Genomic DNA, 20,767 nt, shown 5'->3' with positions numbered 1-20,767 from the left:
GAGCTCTTTTGCGACCACAAGAGCCTTAAGTATATTTTCACGCAGCGTGATTTGAATATGAGGCAGCACAGGTGGATGGAAATATTGAAGGACTTCAAGTTCGATGTTTCTTACCATCCTGGTAAGGCGAACCTTGTGGCAAATGCGTTGAGTCACAAGAAGGCTTTGGAGTTTGCGGCTCCGCTGATGATAGCAGAGTGGGATATGTTGGAGTTTGTGCGCGATTTTGAGCAGAAGCTTACGGTGGTTGAGCCGTATGAGGTTATCGCACACATTCGTGTACAGCCCCGTTATTGACGAGAGGATCATTGCAGCTCAGGCAGATGATGAGCTTTTGGTGAAGATGAGGCAGCGGGTTGGTACAGATGAGAACTCCGACTGGAGTGTTAGTTCTGATGGGGGCCTACGTTTTCGTGGCGGTTATGTGTTCTGACATCCCCGACTTGAGACGTGAGGTTCTCGAGTTAGCCCATAGTTCTAAGCTTGCGATGCATCCAGTAGCACGAAGATGTATCAGGATATGAGGAGATCATATTGGTGGGATAATATGAAGGTCCAGATTGCTGAATTTGTTTCTCGTTGTCTCACGTGCCAGCAGGTCAGGGTAGAGCATCGCCGACCTCCTGGGTTGTTGCAGCCCATGCCCATAGCTGAATGGAAGTGGGATTTCATCTCTATGGATTTTATTTCTGGGTTGCCGAGGACGAGAAAGGGATTTGACTCTATTTGGGTGATCGTCGATCGATTAACGAAGTCGGCGCATTTCTTACCGATCAGAGTCACTTACTCTGCAGACGAGTTGGCTAGGTTGTATATCAAGGAGATAGTGCGTCTGCATGGAGTTCTCCTGGAGATTGTGTCTGATAGAGACACGCGTTTTACATCTATCTTCTGGACTCGTATCCAAGAAGCAATGGGTGTGAAACTGAAGTTCAGCACCGCATTTCATCCGCAAACAGATGGGCAGACGGAGCGCGTGAATCAAGTCCTGGAAGATATGTTGCGAGCTTGTGTTTTGGATTTCAAAGACAGTTGGGATGATTGTCTTCAGTATGCAGAGTTCGCGTATAATAATAGTTTCCAGGCGAGTATCGGTATGGCTCCCTATGAGGCGTTGTATGGTCGCCCGTGCAGAGCACCACATTGTTGGGCAGAAATTGGTGAGCGTAGTTTGCTTGGCCCAGAGTTGGTGCAGGTGACTTCAGAGAAGGTTGACATCATTCGACGTCGACTTCTGACAGCCGAGTAGGCAGAAGAGTTATGCGGATACGAGGCGTCGACCGCTTGAGTTTGTAGTGGGGGACCATGTTTTTCTGAAGGTCTCTCCTATGAAGGGAGTTCTGCGGTTCGGTAAGAAGGGGAAGCTGACGCCGAGATTTATTGGTCCATTTCAAGTTCTGGATCGAGTGGAAGCGGTAGCATACCGCCTTGCTTTGCCCACATCTCTTGCGGGCGTGCATAACGTATTTCATGTTTCTATGCTAAAGAAGTACGTTCCTGATCCTTCGCATATTATCAGTTGGGAGCAAGTGCAGTTGAGTGAGGATGCCACTTATGTACTGCGACCGACGCGTATTCTCGACAGGAAGGAGCAGGTATTGCGTAGCAAGGTTATCCCTCTTGTGAAGGTGCTATGGACGCATCATGGTGTGGAAGAGGCTACTTGGGAATCTGAAGCTGAGGTCAGAAAGACCTACCCTCTGATCCTCGAGGATTATATGAAGGTATGAATTTCGAGGATGAAATTTTCTTTAAGGGGGGTAGATTGTAACGACCTTGGAATTTTTGTGCTAATCTTTCCTTAAGTAGTTGTTTTGGGGTAATTAGCGCTTTACTCGATTGCTTGTGAAATCCGCATCAATCACTTTAAATTGTATCTGCATGGCTCTAAACGTGTAGATTAGTGAGCGCTACGTTACTCTGAAATCTGGGATCCATCGCTAAATCCAGTTGTTCTGGAAAATTTTTGGAAGATTTGGATCAGACCTAGACCGTGCATCGAAAGTCCGATGGCGATGATCTTAGGCTGTTGCGGTCACCGAGTTGGGCTTGATCTTCACCTCGAAAATCAAGTCGATCTGATGTTCTGGGTCGATTTGCTTGAGCTCGGAGTGAAGAGTGTGAGAACGGTTGGAATTTATTAAGCTTTTATTGAAATCTGAGTCGCTTTTGCGACGATTTTAAGCTATCTGACCGTTGGATTCTGACCCAATTTCACCCTCTGATCAGGATAGTTGGCCCAGGCATATCCTAGTGCTTGTGGACCTGATCGAGATTCCGTGACCGTTGAATTGAGTGTGGTCCGCCATGGCTGATCTGAAGAGCCGGTCGGTATGAAAACTCAGCTTGACCTAGATCCATGGTCAAGGAGCTTAAGTCCGACCTTTCGTGGTTATAGGCCCACCAGAAGTGCTTCGTTGGATCGAGAAAGGCTTACTTTGGTTATAACCTAAGTATACCTTGACCCTGGGGTTATTTTCGTCAAGTTAAGGCCTATTTATAGTCCTTAAACCCTAGCTCTCTTTTCCATACGATTTTCTCTAACCCTAGCTTGGAAAGAGAGTGGAAAAGAGAGAGAAAGTGAGAGAGATAAGTTGGTGAATCATCTTGATTTCTTCCTTGTTCATCTTCATCTTTGAACCTTCACTTTGAATCGTTCCTCTGACGATTCTGAGTTCTTTTGGGGTAAGTTAACCTAACCCTAACTTGTGTTAGAGCTTAGACTAGACTTGGTGTTGTTGTATCTCATTTCTATCCTTATTTTAGGGTATTCTAACGCCGTTGACGAAGACAACTCGTCTAAATCAGTTCGGTGTTCCTTTCTTTGCTTAAGGTGAGGACTTTAAGTGTATAGGTTATGGTTTTCAAGGCTTTCAACGCCAGTTAGTGATTTATTCTTGTTATGGATGAGATTTCACATACCAAATGTTATGTTTACATTGCTTTCCTGATATGCATGTGCTATATTGAGATTTGTGTATTCTATGTATATTTATAAAGTACCGTATACGTATAAAATATGCACTTGTGTTTGTCATGATTATTTGTCATGTATGTATGCTAGATGCATGTATGACGACTCCTTGGTAAAAGGAATTGTCTAAGTGCATGTATTCCAACATACGTCATGTATGTTGTTCCCTGTATGCTAAGTGTTTGTAGAAATGCATGAATGATCTAAGTGTAACTTATTACACTTGTTGCGGGCGTTGAGAAGTGATTCTCAATACTCCTATTGATGCGCATGATTTCCTTTATGCAGTTACTTTCCAAGTTATTTAAATTCAAGCATCTCCTATGCTTACATTTATGTTAAGTTGATATTCTTCAGATGCGTATGTGCCACGATTTGAGTTGTTGTTTCATTACTGTCTTACAATCCATATGAGTATCTGTAGTAGTGTAAGGTGTTTGGGACTATGCCTTAGTCCAGGAAATCGGTAATTGACCCTATATACGTGGTTGAGATTGCTTTCGCCATGTAGGACGTATTAGACGAACCCGAGTCGTATTAGAGTTGTCGGCAGTGGTTTGGCCACGCGGAGTGTTTGCGCACTCCATGTCGCTCAATTCAACGTGCGCTTGTGCTAGTCGAGTTCGTCAAATAACCCGATTGTCCGATGTATGTTAACCATGTATGGACGCTATTGCTTGAATCTAGGGTACCGAACTTACCAATGACATCCTAATAACCATGGTACCTGATCCGCTAAGACTCATGAGCCGGACATGGTGGTATGGGACACCGTGGTCGAGCTGTCGGCCTACGCTGGGGTGACGAGCCTCCCCGTAGTGACCAATGAGCAACTAAACTCGTGAGCCGATTATGGTAGTATGGGACACTATATTCGTGCTGTCGGCCTACATTGATTGGTGACGAGCCCTTTGTAGTGACCTCGAGCATACCTGGATACCGCAAGGAGGTGACGAGCCAAATTGTGGTAGGAAAGGCATGAAAGGCGTGCATTGATTGGTGACGAGCCCTTTGCTACGACCTCAAATGTATGATCGTATGATATGTCTAGGATTGACGACCCTAGTATGGATTACTGTTTGGATGGTGATATGGGGAAGGTATCTTAGCTTCCCAATCCTGCTGTGTGAAACGGACTAATAACAACTTGGTAATCATATCCATGCACCGCATTTGCATGTGCTTTGTAGATGCGGCGCACTTTGAGGCGATGTCATACGTAACGTAAGATGAAGACGATGAGGGTGTACGCGTGAGGGCACGCATCATACCGCATTCATACTTGCATTAATAAGAGTACTTAGGATTTATTTAATTGTCCTGCTTTATCATTACTGTTTGATTGAACTGATAACATGTTAACCAGTGCCTTATTGTTCCACTGAGTTGATCACTCACTCCCACGTTTCTGGGGCGGTGTTACACACCCACCAGACTCTGTCTTAGGCCCTGATGTTGCAGATGTGGATGCGACGTCTGAGGCAGAGCGGGAGCTGGATGACGACGAGGCTGCCTTCTCCTATATGCAGTTTTCAGACGGGTTCTAGCGAGCCTCGGTCTGTTGCGCGGGATCTTTGGGATTATTTTTAGGATCTTAAATGACGTAACTTGATACTTATAATTTTGTTAAATAACACTTTTATTCGATCTGGTTTGTATATGTAATTCAGGGATTTACACTTGTACACATATTTTGCTATAAGTCTTCCGCTTGCTTTATTCACTTGTCCCTGAATCATATCTGTGTTTGGGCTTAATCTATTCCATGTTTTATGCACTAATACAGTCAACATACATCTCTCATTAATTATGTTGCATAAGTGATGTTTTGGAACTCGGGAGCTGAGTTATGCTCGACACCCGAATTTCAGGGCGTTACAGCATTGCTGGCCAAGAGGCACCCGAGCATGACCATTTTCAATATCTTGGGTCAATTCGGGAGAGCCAAGAGATTAAGAAGGATGTTTCTTATGGAGATAGAGTTGGGTGGATTAGTGTGGATGTGCCTCTAGAATTTTTGGATTGTCGCATATCGATGAAACTCAAAGGGAACTTTATAGGATAGCTAGAAGACCAACCAGGCTTTATCAACAAAATATTGGGAAACAAGGGAAAACATGTTGATAGGATGAATATAGAGGAAATGAGGATTTTGAAATGAATGAGCGACAAGACAAGGATAGAATTAGGAATAAATGCATTTAAGGGAACTTAGAAGTAGCATCGATAGGTAGATTTAGATAGGGGAAAGTAGATTTAGATAGTATGGTCATATGCAATGGAGAACAAGAACTGCACTGATTAACAATGACTTATCCAAATAGAATGCTTGAAAAATGCCAAGCGAAGGCCCAAAAGGACATGGGTGAAGGTAGTAAGAAAGGAATTGAGGAACTATGGTTTAACAGAGGATATGGTTCATGATAAAGTACAATGGTGGAAGAAGATTCGTGTAGCTTACCCCAATTAGTTGGGATAAGGCTTAGATGATGATGATGGTGGTGGAATAAGCTACACATTTGAAACCTACAGGTCTCCCCTAAAAAGAATAAATCAAAATTGAGAGTCATGGACAGACATCTTCTATTATTTTGCAATAGTCTCGATGACACATGTGAAGTAGCAAATGATAGATAAAACAAAGAGTGATCAAGCATAGTTGACTAATCTGCGAGGAAAATTAATAGTAGCAGTTGAGGGTACTGCACTTTGGTACTCTCCACAGTTGGCAAGACTCTTTTACACTACTTCTTTAGATTTGTGCTATAGATTGATTATGAAAGGTACTTTTTACCACACAACAAGCATTATGAATTAGAATCAAACATGCCTTTTGATGAATCAAATGCTATCTACTATAACATGAAAAGCATTGGAGATGACTAAAAATGCGTCGGGAGAATGTTTATCAAGGATTGAAGGTGATCGAGGTCCATGCCCTTAAGACTCTTTAGTAATAAAAACAGTTTTCTCAAAGAAGATTACAAGAAGATCCTTATTGTAGTTTGATTCTTCGTAGATAAGGGAATCCTCCAAACCCTTAGTCATTATTCCATTGTCTACAAGGAAAGATGGCATCATTACAAATTGAGGTAGAGCAAATAAGGGAGGAGAGAAGGGAAGGGCCTGCCTAATCAATGAGGTGAACACAAAAGCAAACATGGGTAACTATGTGAGGGTTGTGTGAACACAAGAGCAATAATCAGCCTATGAAAGCATGGGAATCCAGGGAGGACAAAGCAATGCCTATGAAAGTGTTAATTATTCAAGGAGAAGGAAGAGGAGGCCTTAGGAAACTAATTCAACATCATCTATGTCAAAAATACCAGAGCTAAAAAGGTCAATATATATGGCAAGAGAAGGTAAGGGTTAGATGGCTCAAACATTAATAAAGAATGATATTTATTGGAAACTTTAGAGCTAAGAATGTAAGACCTGTATCCTAGACCATACTGTTTCGTAGGCTTCCGCGGTCCTTCCGGTTGAATTCTGGTAACCCTCGACCTGTATCTGATGTTTGTGCGCGATTCTAAGCTGAAACTTGCATACCGAAGTCGTCTTGACCTGAAACTTGTACCCTAGCGACCGCACCGTTGCCGCGATTCGCGCACCAATCCAATACCCGGGTCAGGAGATGTGAGCCCGCATTCATTTTGAAGAAACGCTGTGCGTTGCAAATTCTGAGAGAATTTATATGACATGTCACATCAAATCAAGTCAAGTACACAAACCCATACCCCATGCTACCTCACCCTACCATAAGTACAAGCAATCATCACTCTTTTTCCCTAAGTCAACTCTCTCTCTCTCCATACCCATCCCTCTTTTTCAAAATTTCAAACACACCCATATCTCTCCATCCCTTCCTTACAACACCCATCACCCATCCCTCTCCTCACATCTCTCTCTCTCTCTCATTCTCTAACTATTTTCCAAGCAAACCCATGGAGAGGAAAACGTCCATGGTTTCCATGGAGTGAGAGAGAGTTTTATGTGTGGCCCACTCCCTACCACTCTATCTCCCATCTCCACCCTTTAAATCTCATCATCCTCCATCGAAGTTGAAGCTTAAGATCCAAGGAGTCCAAGGAGCTAAAGAAAGAGGCCATAGGTGGGTGATCCACCGTCGATTTCAAATTTTAGGGCCCACTTGATGTGGGACCCATTGATGCATGTATTGTATTAAGAGGGGCCCATAGTGGCGGGGTCCCTCCCATCTCCACCGTACTCTCTTTCTCTCTCTTTCTCTATATCTCTTCCATTTTTTGTGTGTTGATGATGGTAAGGTGTGTGGCCCACCTAGTGTGTGTGTGTGTGTGTGATGGCCCACCTTGTTAGATGATCCACACGTTGTCCAAATGGTAGGATACACCATGATGGATGCATTGTATCCGCACATGTGACAGACCTGGATGAAGTAAAAAACACAAAAATCAACTTGTTCGAAAGCATGGCCCACTAAATGTGGGGCCACCATGTTGCATGGAATCATCTAGACCGTCCATTCACGTGGGGCCTACTATGATGGATGAGCTTCATCCAGGCCGATCGTCCAGCGTCTCTGGATGCTGGACGCTGACAGTCCCACCCTCCCACACACTCATGTATACATATATAATATATTATATCATGATACATGTTATATTATAAATATAATATTTTATATTAGATGATATGGTGGGCCACTCCTACATGGGACCCACCTTTAATTTACGTTATCTGCACCGTACAGATGTACCTGGACGGTGGATTTGGAGGGTGTATATATATAATATATTATATTATAGTATATAATATAAAATACATTAAAATATGTGATTATGGTGGGCCATGTACGTGGGACCCACGTGATATATGTGATTTGCATCCAGGCCGTTAGCCCAGGGCCTAGACGCTAGTCCTATTAAAAGGATATAATATTATATTATATTTATATATATATATATATGACATGCATATATCATTATAATATATTATATATATATATGATGTACATATATATATATATATATATTTATACATGTGGCTGGTGGGCCCCATGTGGGACCCACCTGCTAGACAGATTGGCATGCCAAGCACGGCCCCTACCATGATGTACGTGTTGTAATCCCTACCGTCCATCCATTTATGTGGTACCACCGTGATGTTTGGGTCGTAGTTGCACTGTCCAGATGGTTAGACAGTGGACCCCACAATCTGATACATATTTTGCATCCTAACCATCCATCTAGCTGGCGAGTGTGTCTCAAGGCTTGGGAATAAAAATAAGACAGATCCATTATCACTTAGACCACACTGCAGAATAGTGGGATTGAACGTCTACCATTGCAACCCTTGGGTCACAGAAGTTTTGGACCAATATGAAATTTATTTTTCCTCTCAGTCCAGGTTTTTGTGACATTATGAACTGACTGGATGGACAATAAACGTTACGGTGGGCTCCTTTAAATTTTAATAATGAAAATCATTATCACCACTATTATTTGTGGTATGGTCCAGATGATCTTTTGATCTAATTCATTGTTTGGATAATGCTTTAAAATGATCTTTATCGATGGATGAATGGTGCGGCCCAAGTAGTGTGGCCCACATGATGTTTATGAGGCCCATTGGTGCTGCCCACTTGATGTTTATGAGGCCCATTGGTGCGGCCTAAGTAATGCGGCCCACTCGATGTTTATAAGGTCCATTGGTGTGGTCCATTGATGCGGCTCATTTGATGTTTATGAGGCCCATTGGTGCGGCCCGTTGATGTGGCCCATTTGATGTTTATGAGGCCCATTGGTGTGGCCCGTTGATGCAGCCTATTTAATGTTTATGAGGCCCATGGTGCAGTCCGTTGATGCGGCCCATTTGATGTTTAGATGTTTATGAGGCCCATTGGTGCAACCCGTTGATGCGGCCCACTTGATGTATATGAGGCCCGATGTGATGTATTTATGGCCCATGTGCCAAGGCTCATTGTGATGTATGTGCGGCCCATGAGTGAGGCCCATAAGTGATGTGTATTAGGCCATTGTGTGAGGCCATGGGCCCACTATATATTATATTTAGCTCTATATGGGCCACTTCTTGGGAGAAATGTTGGTTAAATGGCCACATTGATGGGTAATGATCGTTTAATGTCCACGTTGTGATCTTTCCCTAAGCCTTGTTCGACCCATTCTCATCGAGGTCGATTATCGTGACCGATTGCTGAATCCGATTATCAAGGCTGATTATCGATCGATTCCGATTGTCGTGACCGATTTTCGATTCTGATTGTTGTGGTCAATTGACCGATTAGCGATCGAGGCCGATTATCGATTCCGAGTATCAAGGCCGATTATCGATCGATTCCGATTGTCGTGACCGATTGCCGATTCTAATTGTCGTGGCCGATTGATCGATTAGTGATTGAGGCCGATTATCGTGACCGATTGTCGATTCTAAGTATCAAAGCTGATTATCGATCGATTCCAATTGTTGTGGCCATTTGCCGATTCTGATTGTCGTGGCCGATTGACTGATTAGCGATCGAGGCTAATTATCATGACTGATTGTCGATTCCGATTGTTGAGGCCAATTCCGATTATTATCGAGGCCAATTCCGATTATTGAGGCCGACTCCGATTGTCGAGGCTGATTCCAATTATTATCAAGGCCGATTCTGATTATTGAGGCTGATTCTGATTATCAAGGTCGACTCTGATTGTCGAGGCCGGATATCGAGGCTGATTGCCAAGGCCCATTTGATGTATATGCGGCCCGTATTTAAGGCCCATTCTGATGAGCATTCTGCCTCGGCTTGATGCATTTAAGGCCTATGTAATATATGTGAGGCCTATATAATGAGGCCCATTGTGGTGCATTTGAGGGCCAGGCGATGGAGCCCGTTGTGTTGTATATTAGGCCCATGTGAGAGGCCCATCATGATGTATATTAAACTCTTGAGTGAGGCCCATGGTGTGGTATATTAGGCCCTTGTGTGAGGCCATGGGTCCACTATATGTTAGGCTCTATGTGGGTCATTCCTTGGGGGCAATGTTGGTTAAATGTCCACATTGTCAATGCCAGTTATTAATACTGATTATGAGTATGTGATAGCATAGCATCATGATACATGCCCATACGCATCATCTGCATATTTGTTATGAGATGTAGTTGACCATTACATATGTCATTGGACAGATTGTTATGAGACTCCCTTTAGGCGGAGGTTATCTCACATGAGCGCACGGTATGCGCAGGGTTAATGCATGACTGGATTGTATGGCTCATGCATCTTACATTGTGTATTGTGATTACTATACACCCTAGTGACATCAGGGCCTTAGCCTCCACAGGCATGTCGTGAATGGCTAAATAGGACACCAGAAATATTTAGTTCGAGCATCTGGGTACTTTGGATGTCTGTGGGTGAAAGTCCTTAAACCTCCGTGGCCAAGAGACGCCCCAACGTCGAGACCGAGTGGATACATGAGCGCCCAAGTACCAAATACTAGGAAGCTGCGTCTTCCATTGTGTCGTGGTCAGTTGGGAGGGGGTGTGGCCTTACCCACCCGAGAGTAAGGGGCATATCTAGGCTAAGTTTGACCAGCTCGTGAATGGGTCCGCTATCGATGTGCCGGGTAGATATTGGCTGACTACTGGTCAGGCGAATGGTGAGGCCTCTTCCACTTGCATGGTCACGCGTCAGTAGGCGATAATTTGCATGTAGAGTGTACTAGACCCCGGTGATGATCCCAGAAATGCATAGTACGAATTTGTAGAGCAGGCATTGCATACTCTTTCATTCATTCACTATCCACTCGGGCTGGTGGTGCGTAAATATTTATTACAAGTGCCTTCGCAATGGCTAGGATTTCGGTTGGGGCGCGTGACTAACTTGAAATCAAGAGTTTACCGCATTGAGTCTGACTATCGAAATTAGGTATGAGACTAGTTTGGATAGAAGTCCCTTGTGATGGATCTCGTAGCCTGCGATACTACATATTATCATCCTGACTTCACACTCCATCATAGTCATCTCATTTACACCGCATATTGCATTACATCTGCGGCATATAGCATTTTCAGTTACTGTGTTTCTGCATTTATATGGTCTAGATACGGCTGACCGTATTCGTGAACTCATCAGAAATTGTATATTACATTGCATCCTTGGCATGTGATATTTGGCTCTTTATGGCTCCTCGTTTGTATAGCTAATCTGTATTGCGTACTCTGAAACTGTATGACTTATGGATTTGTCAGTATTTCTGCTTATTCTGATATCGTATGATTCATGATCTTGCCAGTATTTCTGATATTGTATGATTATGACACTATATTGAATACTTGGCACTTACCTTGTACACACACATACACTACCCTCTAATCTTTCTATAAGCTTATGGACGATAGATGTGTGCAGGTGAGGTTAGGTTGCAGCAGCGTGGAGCTTGAAGCATGTAGCTGATTTCTGGAGCTTTGATTTTGACATACGTATTTCCCTTTCAGCATTGTATTCAATTGTTTATATTAGTGGATATATGATGATGATGGTGCCTTTGTGATTTAGGTAAACTTGTGGTTATGCTTCTTACGAGATAAATGTACGTTAGAAAATCCTCCTTATAAGATCCCAGGATCGGAACCTGGCATATGGGCACTGGGAGCCGAAAATGAGGTACTGCGAAGGTTGTGCGCACCGGATTCGGCGATCGGGATTCCTGTGAATCCGATTTCCGAGTGTGAGGCGTGACAAAGAAAACTCTGAATGTCGACATGTAGTGAAGGATTTTCATTATTAAAAAAAAAAAAGGAATATTGATGTTGTAATGCTTCAAAGAACCCTTGTCAGAAGTTGTTTAATTATTGGGAATTACTAATAAGATCTTGATAGTTCGGCTAGAGGGACAACTAGCATCATGATTATAATGGTGACTCTAATAAGTTGAGAATTGAGGGACTCGAAAGGGGCATTTTGGATCTCTTTCAAATGATCAATGATGGAAAGGGGATGGGCTTATTGAGATTTTGGATGAATCTCTTGTCGATGGCAGAATGTACGCTGGAAGGGTATCGTGAGGAACTTTTCGGGACAATCCACTAGTTGGTTCATCTTTCCATCGACAAAATTTCTATAATGATGATTCAAGAGATCTGTTTCGTGATGGCTTTAGAGGGATTCAGGGTCGTGAATCTAGGGAGAGTCTTAAGGATGGGTCTAGAGGGTTCTCCAGAGATAGGTCAAGGGAGGCGGAGAGAAGGAAAGCTCGATGTTTCTCAAGAGGGAAAGGAGGAGAGAGGAGATATCTTTTGTCTAAGAATCAAGGGAGATCTTCCTTCCATATTAGACTTCCTTAGTCCAAGGGGAGAGAGGTAGAGGAAGGAGGGAGTTTTCTCTAGAAGTAGAGGACCAAGGAAGAGCAAGGGACTGAGTAGAGGCAAGGTCCAATCCAAAGGAAAAGGGTTAGAGATCTCAGGTTCGAAAGAAGCTATTGTTTTAGCTCAAGTGGATGATGAGGGGTAGCGGATTTAGGTAGGTAAGGGTAGAAACATAAAAGAGTAGTTGAGGTATGAAAGGGATGAGGGGAAGCCTATGAAGGAACTACTGACTCTCTATGTCAATCGGTTTTATGAGGAGTGGATGGAGATTAACTTTTCTCGGGTGGATCCTCTTCAATTTGGGGTTTCACTTTTGTGAGATTGGAGACGGAAGATGAGCATTTAAAGGTCATTGATGACATGAATGAGAAAAGCTTCAATGGAAGGTGATTAGGGTAGAAAGAGCACATTACTGGTTGGGGCAGTGAGGAGAGGGAAAGGGTAGTAAGGGTAGAATTCATGGGACCAGTTTTCTAGAGTTGAAGAGTCTTCCAATTCTCAATCTTTAACCCCACAGCAGTATGAAATTCGAAGGAAATTTTTGAAATTCTCCTTTATTTAGGCTCAATGCAGGTGAAACTTCAGCCGTTATACCTTCTCACAGGCCGATTAATGCATTACCGGTATTAAATGGAATGGAATAATATTAGTTGGAATTAATATCATTTATTGTGTAATGATTACATGGAAATACCATGGTATTTTTACCGTCTAATTCCATGTTTCAAATCAAATTCTTCCTTTGGGAAATACAATGTATTTTGTGAAGTCTACATTTGGTGGACCATGGAATTGTAATCAATGGACCACTTTTCATAACTAATGTCGTCACCTTTGTGCTTATGAAGCTTGAATGTCATGGGAAAGGGCACATATGTATGAATGGTATGGATAAGACACGTACGTGCATCAACGTAGGCCCACAATTGTAGTGGATTTTGAAATCCACCAGAAATCCTGCAGTGTCCACCATTGGCATTGGAATATGTGATATTGGGATTAATCCAATCCTTCCTACTGTTATCAAACACAGGATAAAATTCCCATGGAGCCAAATGCAATTCCATACCACCTAATCTTATCTAATACCATCCACCAAGCAACCCCTAATTTTTTTGGCGTCAACGGATTGCTTGGAGACTCGGTTAGCAAGGGGCCATTATGACATATGTGTTTTATCCAGGCCGTCTATCCATTTTTCCATATCATTTTCCGGCTTGAGCCTAAAAGGGGCAGCTTTGGGATACAATAGGAATTAAACACCCAATGATAAGAACTTCTTACACCCAATGATAAGAACTTCTTAGGGCCATAGAAGTTTTGAATCAAGTTAATATCTACCTTTTACTTTCATCAGCCTATATAATCTTAATGGATGGCAAATAAACATCATGGTAGGCCATAGGAAGGTTTCAAGTGTAGGTGTCATTATCCCCACTATTTCCTATGGTGTGGTCCACTTGAGCTTTGGATTTACCTCATTTTGGAGATCAATCACCTACAAAATGGATGGACGACATGGATAAAACACATACATCACCATGGGCCCACATAATCCAATTAGGTCTCCGGGCAATTCGCATCCTTTCAAAACCCCTTTCTTTCAAAACATTATGAGAAGATGAGACTGAGTTTCACGCCATATATTTATATATAAGCACTTGCATGGATGGTTAAGACTTTGATATGGGTTTATGTGGATATATTCTTCATAAAAAATAAGACCCACTATTTACATGGTGCAGATAGTTCTAAATCAATGTCATGTATGAGAAGGATTGGTCACCACTATTTTACAATGGTTTAGCATACGCTATACTTGTTACACACTACCTAGCTCGCTATGGCCATGTCTACTACATGGGAAACACTATTTACTGATGCTACGTAGCCTATAGCTACATCAATGCATGATTTTTGAAACATTGTTGTTCAATGGATGTAACGTGATCCATGTGTAGGGAGGAACTCAACTTTTCTGCATGCCTAAGTTAATTTAAAATTGGATAAAACATAAGAACTTGATGTAGCCATGATGAAGGGTATGTGTGATATACAAACTGCATCGAATTTGTCAAATTTTCAGCATTAAATGCATAGATGTGGGGGTATACGTGAAATTCGCTGGAAACTAGAATGAAGCTTGGACCATTTTGGGCAACCAACTAGTAGATGCCCCATGTCATCTGAACCATAAGCACACTTCGGTCGTGTGAGTGATTCATATAGACATGGGGTCCATAGGTGACACATGTGAGGGTGTGTAAAAGCTGAAGGAGATCAGACCTGTGGGATTAGTACTGCTCTCCTCCCCATGTCTCCAAGTTAGAGCTAGTTAAAGATACTGTTATCTTATTTTTAGTTGCCTTAGATGTGAAGGCTTATTTGCTTTGAGAGCATGTATACGCACAAGTCCTTCACTTTGGGTTGTTCTCTCTCCTATAAGGTATATAAAACTGGAAATGTGCATTGGGATTTTTTTTATTTTTTTTTTGTTTGAAGTTTATTCTCTAAATTATGTTGTAAGGTAAGAGACCTATTGGAAACATAAAGCTTTCACACTAAGCTATCGCAAACCCTACAGATTCAACAAAAGCATGCATGAAAATTGCTCAAGTTGCTCATAGGCCATTGTCTGAAACGTATGATGTTCTTGCTGACATGCTTGCAAATCGAGCTATGTTAATTGTCCATTTTAACTTATTTAAAATTTCCCATATCCAGATTATAAGGCTACCGAAGTTATCAATGAATTATTTTGAACGAGGCCACATCATACAAAATGATCAAGTTTCTTCTAAAAGCATATAATATTTGAAGAGTTCTTAAAGAGTAAAATTGGCAATTGTGTACTAAGGTGTTTTATGCACTTAGAATATGTTATATGATGATAATATGTACTTTTAGTATCTTGCAAGCTTTGTATTGTTAAGACCAAATATTTTCGAAGGCATGGTTAATAACCAACATCCTTATAAGGTGGAAAGTCCCCCCTTTCCATCGTGGGACTAAACAAAGATTGCTACAACAACAAACCAAACACAACTTTGAAATATAAATCGCCACACTATTTTAAGACTTAAATTTTGAATTACTAATGTCTATTTTGAAACACCTTGAGCACAATCTAATGCAAAATATCACATTCAGTAAGATACTTGTTAGTTAAAAATGATTGCAATTTAGTAGAAGTTTTAAGAAAAAAGATATTTAGAGCTTGCAATTAAAAAATGGTATTATTTTTTTTATAGAATCTAACTTACAGTATTCCCAATAAAAGCAGGTGCATTAGGTGGCTGAATACAGAACTGAAAAGAATTTTGGCCTTCAACCTGCTCATATTAAATTCAAGTAAATAATAGAGTCCATAGCCAAATTACATACATTGAAGATTTATTAAAAAAAGTACTTGAAAGAAGAGAAGAACCTTTAAAGAAGATAACAATGCTAGAGGGTCTATGTCAGTGTTAGTAGCAACTCGAGTACTCCGTGCAAGCACAACCTAAATTGTCATGGAAAGAAGAAACAATCAGTGAGTGGACTGAGGGTAAAAAGTTGGAATACAATCAAGGGAAGGATACAATATATATTCGATGCAGATGATACTATTTAAGTGTGATTACTATAAGAACATAGGATCGTAGTAGTTTTATCAATTGAAAACCAAGCAGATAAAAACCCATGCCATAGATAGGTCATAAATATTGCCATGACTGTAACTGATTATATATGCACATCCATTAATCATGGATCTCTAATCAATTCCAAACCCACATCCAAACTTTACATAATGAAAATGATGGGAGAGTATATGTCTATAGAATCTTATTCTTATTTATAAAAAATTGGAATTGATTTACAAGAAACATATTCTCAGATCCCCAACAAAACATGGTAGTTGAACGAAAAATATCTTCTTAAAGTTTCACATCCACTTCTATAGAGATGAATGTTAAAAAAATTAAAAAATTAAAAAATTAAAAAAATTCACTACTGCGAATTACTTAACCAATCAGCAACCCACTAGAGTTTTGGGTGGGATGAGACATATTGATGAATTCTGATGTAAACATCATGTTTATGATATTCCTTTAAAAGTGTTTGGATGTACCATACAAAGCAACCAAGAAACATTTGCTTTAGTCATTGGTCACTAAGCTTAACATCATCTAAGTCCTTAACTCTCCCACAATAAATTTAAATTAGCCTGATTCTTAACACTGAGAATGCATTTCTTCATGGTACATTTCTTAAGAAGGCTTATATGATTCCCCTGAATTTTACTCATAAGAGGGAGAAACACCTAATTTGTTTCCATAAAAAAGATATACATAAGCGTGAAAGAGAGAAATAAGTTCCATTTTCTCAAATGGGAAGAGGTTAGAAAGCCGACGAGGGAAGGAGGCATGGGGATCAAAAGGCTAGATACAAGGAATAAAGCAGTACTAGGAAAAAAAAAAAAAACGGTCTTTGGAGATTTAGGAATGAAGAAAACTACCTATGAAAAGAGATGATTACACCAAATACGCTGTAAAGGAGGGGGGTGTGGATAATGAATTCTTTTCTTTACCAAACATCAACCATTTGGAAAGTCTTAGGTAGTATAGGATCCAAATTTAAGGAAGCTATCCACTTCTCTCAAAGTGATGCTATGAAGATACACTTTTGGGTTGATAAATGGGTAGGCGACAAACCTCTTCAAAAAGATTTTCTAAGATTAGCTCGCTTATCTGCAGACCCAAATGTCATGGTATCTAAATATTTCCTGATTACAGGGTTTAGAGGTGTGTTGTCTCATCCGTGCAGGAGGAATCTTTCAAATGAGGAGTTGAGAGAATTCATTGATTTGTTGAACCGTCACTAAATCATTTTCCCATCTTTTGAATGTAATATGAATAATGGAATAAATGAATCATCTATGCATCAATAATAGAGATTCATAAATGCAATCTTAAACATGTCCTTATTAGAAAAATATTCTTGATGCCTCGATGTCGTAGAGAGGTGATATTGGTCTTCCGCACCTTACACCTTTAGGACAATCTCTTAATGAGACTAGGGTTTTTCTCTCTACGTGGGTGATCGGACCAAGACATGTATTTATAGAGTAGAGGGCTAGAGAAGCTTCCCCATCACGCTTCTCCCCTCTAAAGTCTCTACATTGTAGCTTTCCATATCCATCTTAATAACTGCGTAGAGGGACTACAATTTAAGCGTCACACCTCAAACCTATATGTAATGCTCACAAATGTAGTGGGGCTCACTGAATTACTCAATCTGAATAATCCAACAGTTAGATCAATATCGATGATCACATATGGCCCACCTAATAGGAGTCTTACATTCTCCCACTCGTGCTACATTGATATCTGAAAGAAAATAATTTTTTTAATGGATAGTATTTTATGAAACGTATTTGTTTCAAAAGTTCCTAATTGACATCCTACTAAATTTTAAAACATCACAGTTGGATAATATGAGCAACGCTTGTCAGATTTGGTCCTTAAGACCATTGATATTGGATCGTGATAGTCAACACAACATTTAATCTTTTTAAAGCGTCATGAATCAAGGTCATGAATACCAATAACATTAATGACATGGATTAAAGATATGGGGTGTGGTATGAAGATTATATGTCTAATATGATCATGCGGGCCTATCTTCAATTAGTGTTACTGAACGTGTCTCCAAGACAAAGCAAAGTCTTGCTTTCTCAAAATTGAATGAGCACACTAAAGGAAAAACATGTATAAAATGAATAATATAATTGTTAAAATAAATGAGATATCTAATGTTTGTACTTGAATTAAATCAAATTGAAGCTTCCTCTAATCTATTGCTTTTTTTATCACCAATTCCTATAGAAGACGTGCCTCATAAGTAACATGACATAATGATCTTTTGGGAGTAGATCCATCATTATCTACTTCACACAAATGAGTTCTACAAACACTAAACAATTATGTACTGAATAAAACTTGCAGCTATATCACCTCATTCATAGGCTTAAGAAAGTTACATATTCCACTTTCATCATAGATTAAGCCACACTATCACACATTTTCAAAATACAATTCCATTATGAAAATGTAGCTTGAGGTAGACTTCTTGCTGAAGGTAGCTAACAAAATATATCTAAGTAGTTCCAATTTGTCATATCTTCAATCTGTGAGTGTGAAGTCCTTTGTCCTTTACAGGTAGCGCAATACTTTTCTTAACAGTTATCCAATAGTTCATCCCTGGATTCCTACGGTATATGCCCAACACTCTAGCCACAAAAGCAATACCTAGACATGTACATACTTGAGTGTACATGATGCTCCCCACTACTGACGCATACAAAATATCTTTCATCCTGTCCTTTTCTAGGTCATTCTTAAGACATTGAAATTGGTCAAACTTATCACCCTTTAAGATAGGTAATTGACCAGGATCACAACCTTGTATGCCAAACCTTATGAGAAATCTATCAATATAAGCCCTCTACAACATGTCAAGCAGTTCATGTGATTTATCCCATCGAATATGAATTCTAATGACAAAGGAGGCATCACCAAGATCTTTCATCTCGAAATTTTGAGATAGAAATTTATTACATTCATGCAACAATATAATATTACTACTAGCCAACAAAATATTTTCGACATAAAAAACTAAAATCATAAACTTACTCCCACCAATTTTCACATATTTACACTCATCCGTAGTGTTTTTAATGAAACCATATAAGGAAATGACTTTATGAAAATTTTAAGTACCACTATCATGATACCTATTTTAATTTATAAATGGACTTCTTAAGCTTGTAAACTAGATATTCTAAATCTTCTAACTGTAACATATATATGTTCTCCACTAGATCTCAATTGAGAAACATAATATTCATATCCATTTTGATGTAGCCCTAAATCCATATTAACCATAAGAGTCATAATGATCCTAAAAGATTCTTTCTCAGACATAAGCAACAAAGTCTCCTAAAGTCAACGCCTTTACCCTAACTGAAATCCTTTGCAAATAGTCTAGATTTATACCTTTCGATATTACCTTTAAAGCTTTGTTTGGTTTTAAATACCCACTCATAACTAATCTGCCTAATCCATTAAGCCAATTCAAGAAGGTTCCAAACTATGGTGTCCTTTATGTATTTCAATTCATTCTTTATGGCATGAAGTCAATGAGAAGAATTCACACTTAGTTCAACTTATGAAAAGGACATAGGATTCTTTTTTACCTTTATGTCAAACTCATGCTCCGGTAGATAGACAATATAGTTATTTGGAATAATATATTTTCTCTCTATATTTGGTCTTCTTAAAGGCACATTATTCTTAATTAGGTTTTTCATTTCTTCATCGGTGGGTTATATTTAGGCTATATACAACCATATACAAGGATCTCAGGGTCCACTATTGGATGGATGACTATGCTACTCTGAATGATTTTTGTGGGAATCATAATCCATTCTTCCTCAAAAATAATATTCTTACAGTTTGTGCTCCCACTATCTTCATTGTTCTTGATAAACCTAGCATTAACAGTCTCAATGACTCTCATAGAATAAGATGAACAATCATATCCAAATCCTTTGGACCTTTCTGGGTATCCTATAAAGAAGCAACTAATTGTTCTAGGGCAAATTTTCTTTCATGCGGGTTATATGGTTTAGCTTCTACAGAATAACCTCATATGTGAAAACTAGTAGACTAGGGTTTCGCCATGTTCACAATTCATATAGAGTTTTCAATGCAGCCTTACTTGTGACCCTATTTGGGATATGCAAAGTTATACATATACCCAATGAGAGTAGTTGTCCATGAGAGTGATAAAATAATTTTGTTCATTCTAAGATATTGTAGGGAATGATCCATAAATGTTTGTATATTTCACCTCTAAGAGCCCTAGGCTGCTTTTGGTACCCTTCTTCATGACTGTAATCTATTTACCTTTAAGGTGGTCTACATAAACCCCAAGGACTGAAAAGTCTAGAGAGTGGAGAATCCCTCCATGCACAAGCCTTTCTAATCTCTCACGAGAGGTGGCTTAGTCGTCTATGTTATAGGATGAAGGAATTTTCAATAAAACTTTGCCTAATGCCTTTAGTGTACATGCAAAAAGTTAGTGTTATAGGTACGAGAAACATTCAAATTTAGCCGATACAGGTTATTAACTAAAGTGTTAGAATTAATCGCAATTGAATCATACAAAATACTTAATTTTTCATTCCCAAATTTAAACACATAACTACACTTGTCTAAATGAGAAACATAAACCAGAGTTGCCCCCAGAGGCTCAACGGTCTAGTCTAGATAAGTAAAAACTCATTTGACCCTAAAGGCACAGCTCCGATTTGGTCTTCCAAGAGTCTCCATCTCAAAGGCAGAGTTCAAATTCAAGACCACTTGACCAACCAGAAATTGCACGGTCTAGACTGTTAAC

At 40.0% G+C, this 20,767-nt stretch overlaps 1 protein-coding gene across 2 annotated transcripts in view; it reads right to left on the bottom strand.

The window, feature by feature from the left end:
• LOC131248838 (isochorismate synthase 1, chloroplastic-like) overlaps positions 1–20,767 on the bottom strand; it is a 136,795-nt gene that overhangs the window by 72,390 nt on the left and 43,638 nt on the right. For both annotated transcript variants that reach the window (XM_058249316.1, XM_058249317.1), the window contains exons 7-8: positions 15,753–15,827; positions 15,589–15,657 (exon numbers count right to left, since the gene is read on the bottom strand). In XM_058249316.1, the coding sequence (XP_058105299.1) occupies positions 15,589–15,657; positions 15,753–15,827 (144 nt within the window). The remainder of the gene's footprint in view (positions 1–15,588; positions 15,658–15,752; positions 15,828–20,767) is intronic.

The sequence above is a fragment of the Magnolia sinica genome, chromosome 6, assembly GCF_029962835.1.
Source record: "Magnolia sinica isolate HGM2019 chromosome 6, MsV1, whole genome shotgun sequence".
NCBI lineage: Eukaryota > Viridiplantae > Streptophyta > Magnoliopsida > Magnoliales > Magnoliaceae > Magnolia > Magnolia sinica.
Note: the sequence above shows the minus strand (reverse complement) of the source record. Positions and strands in the feature narration are given on the sequence as shown.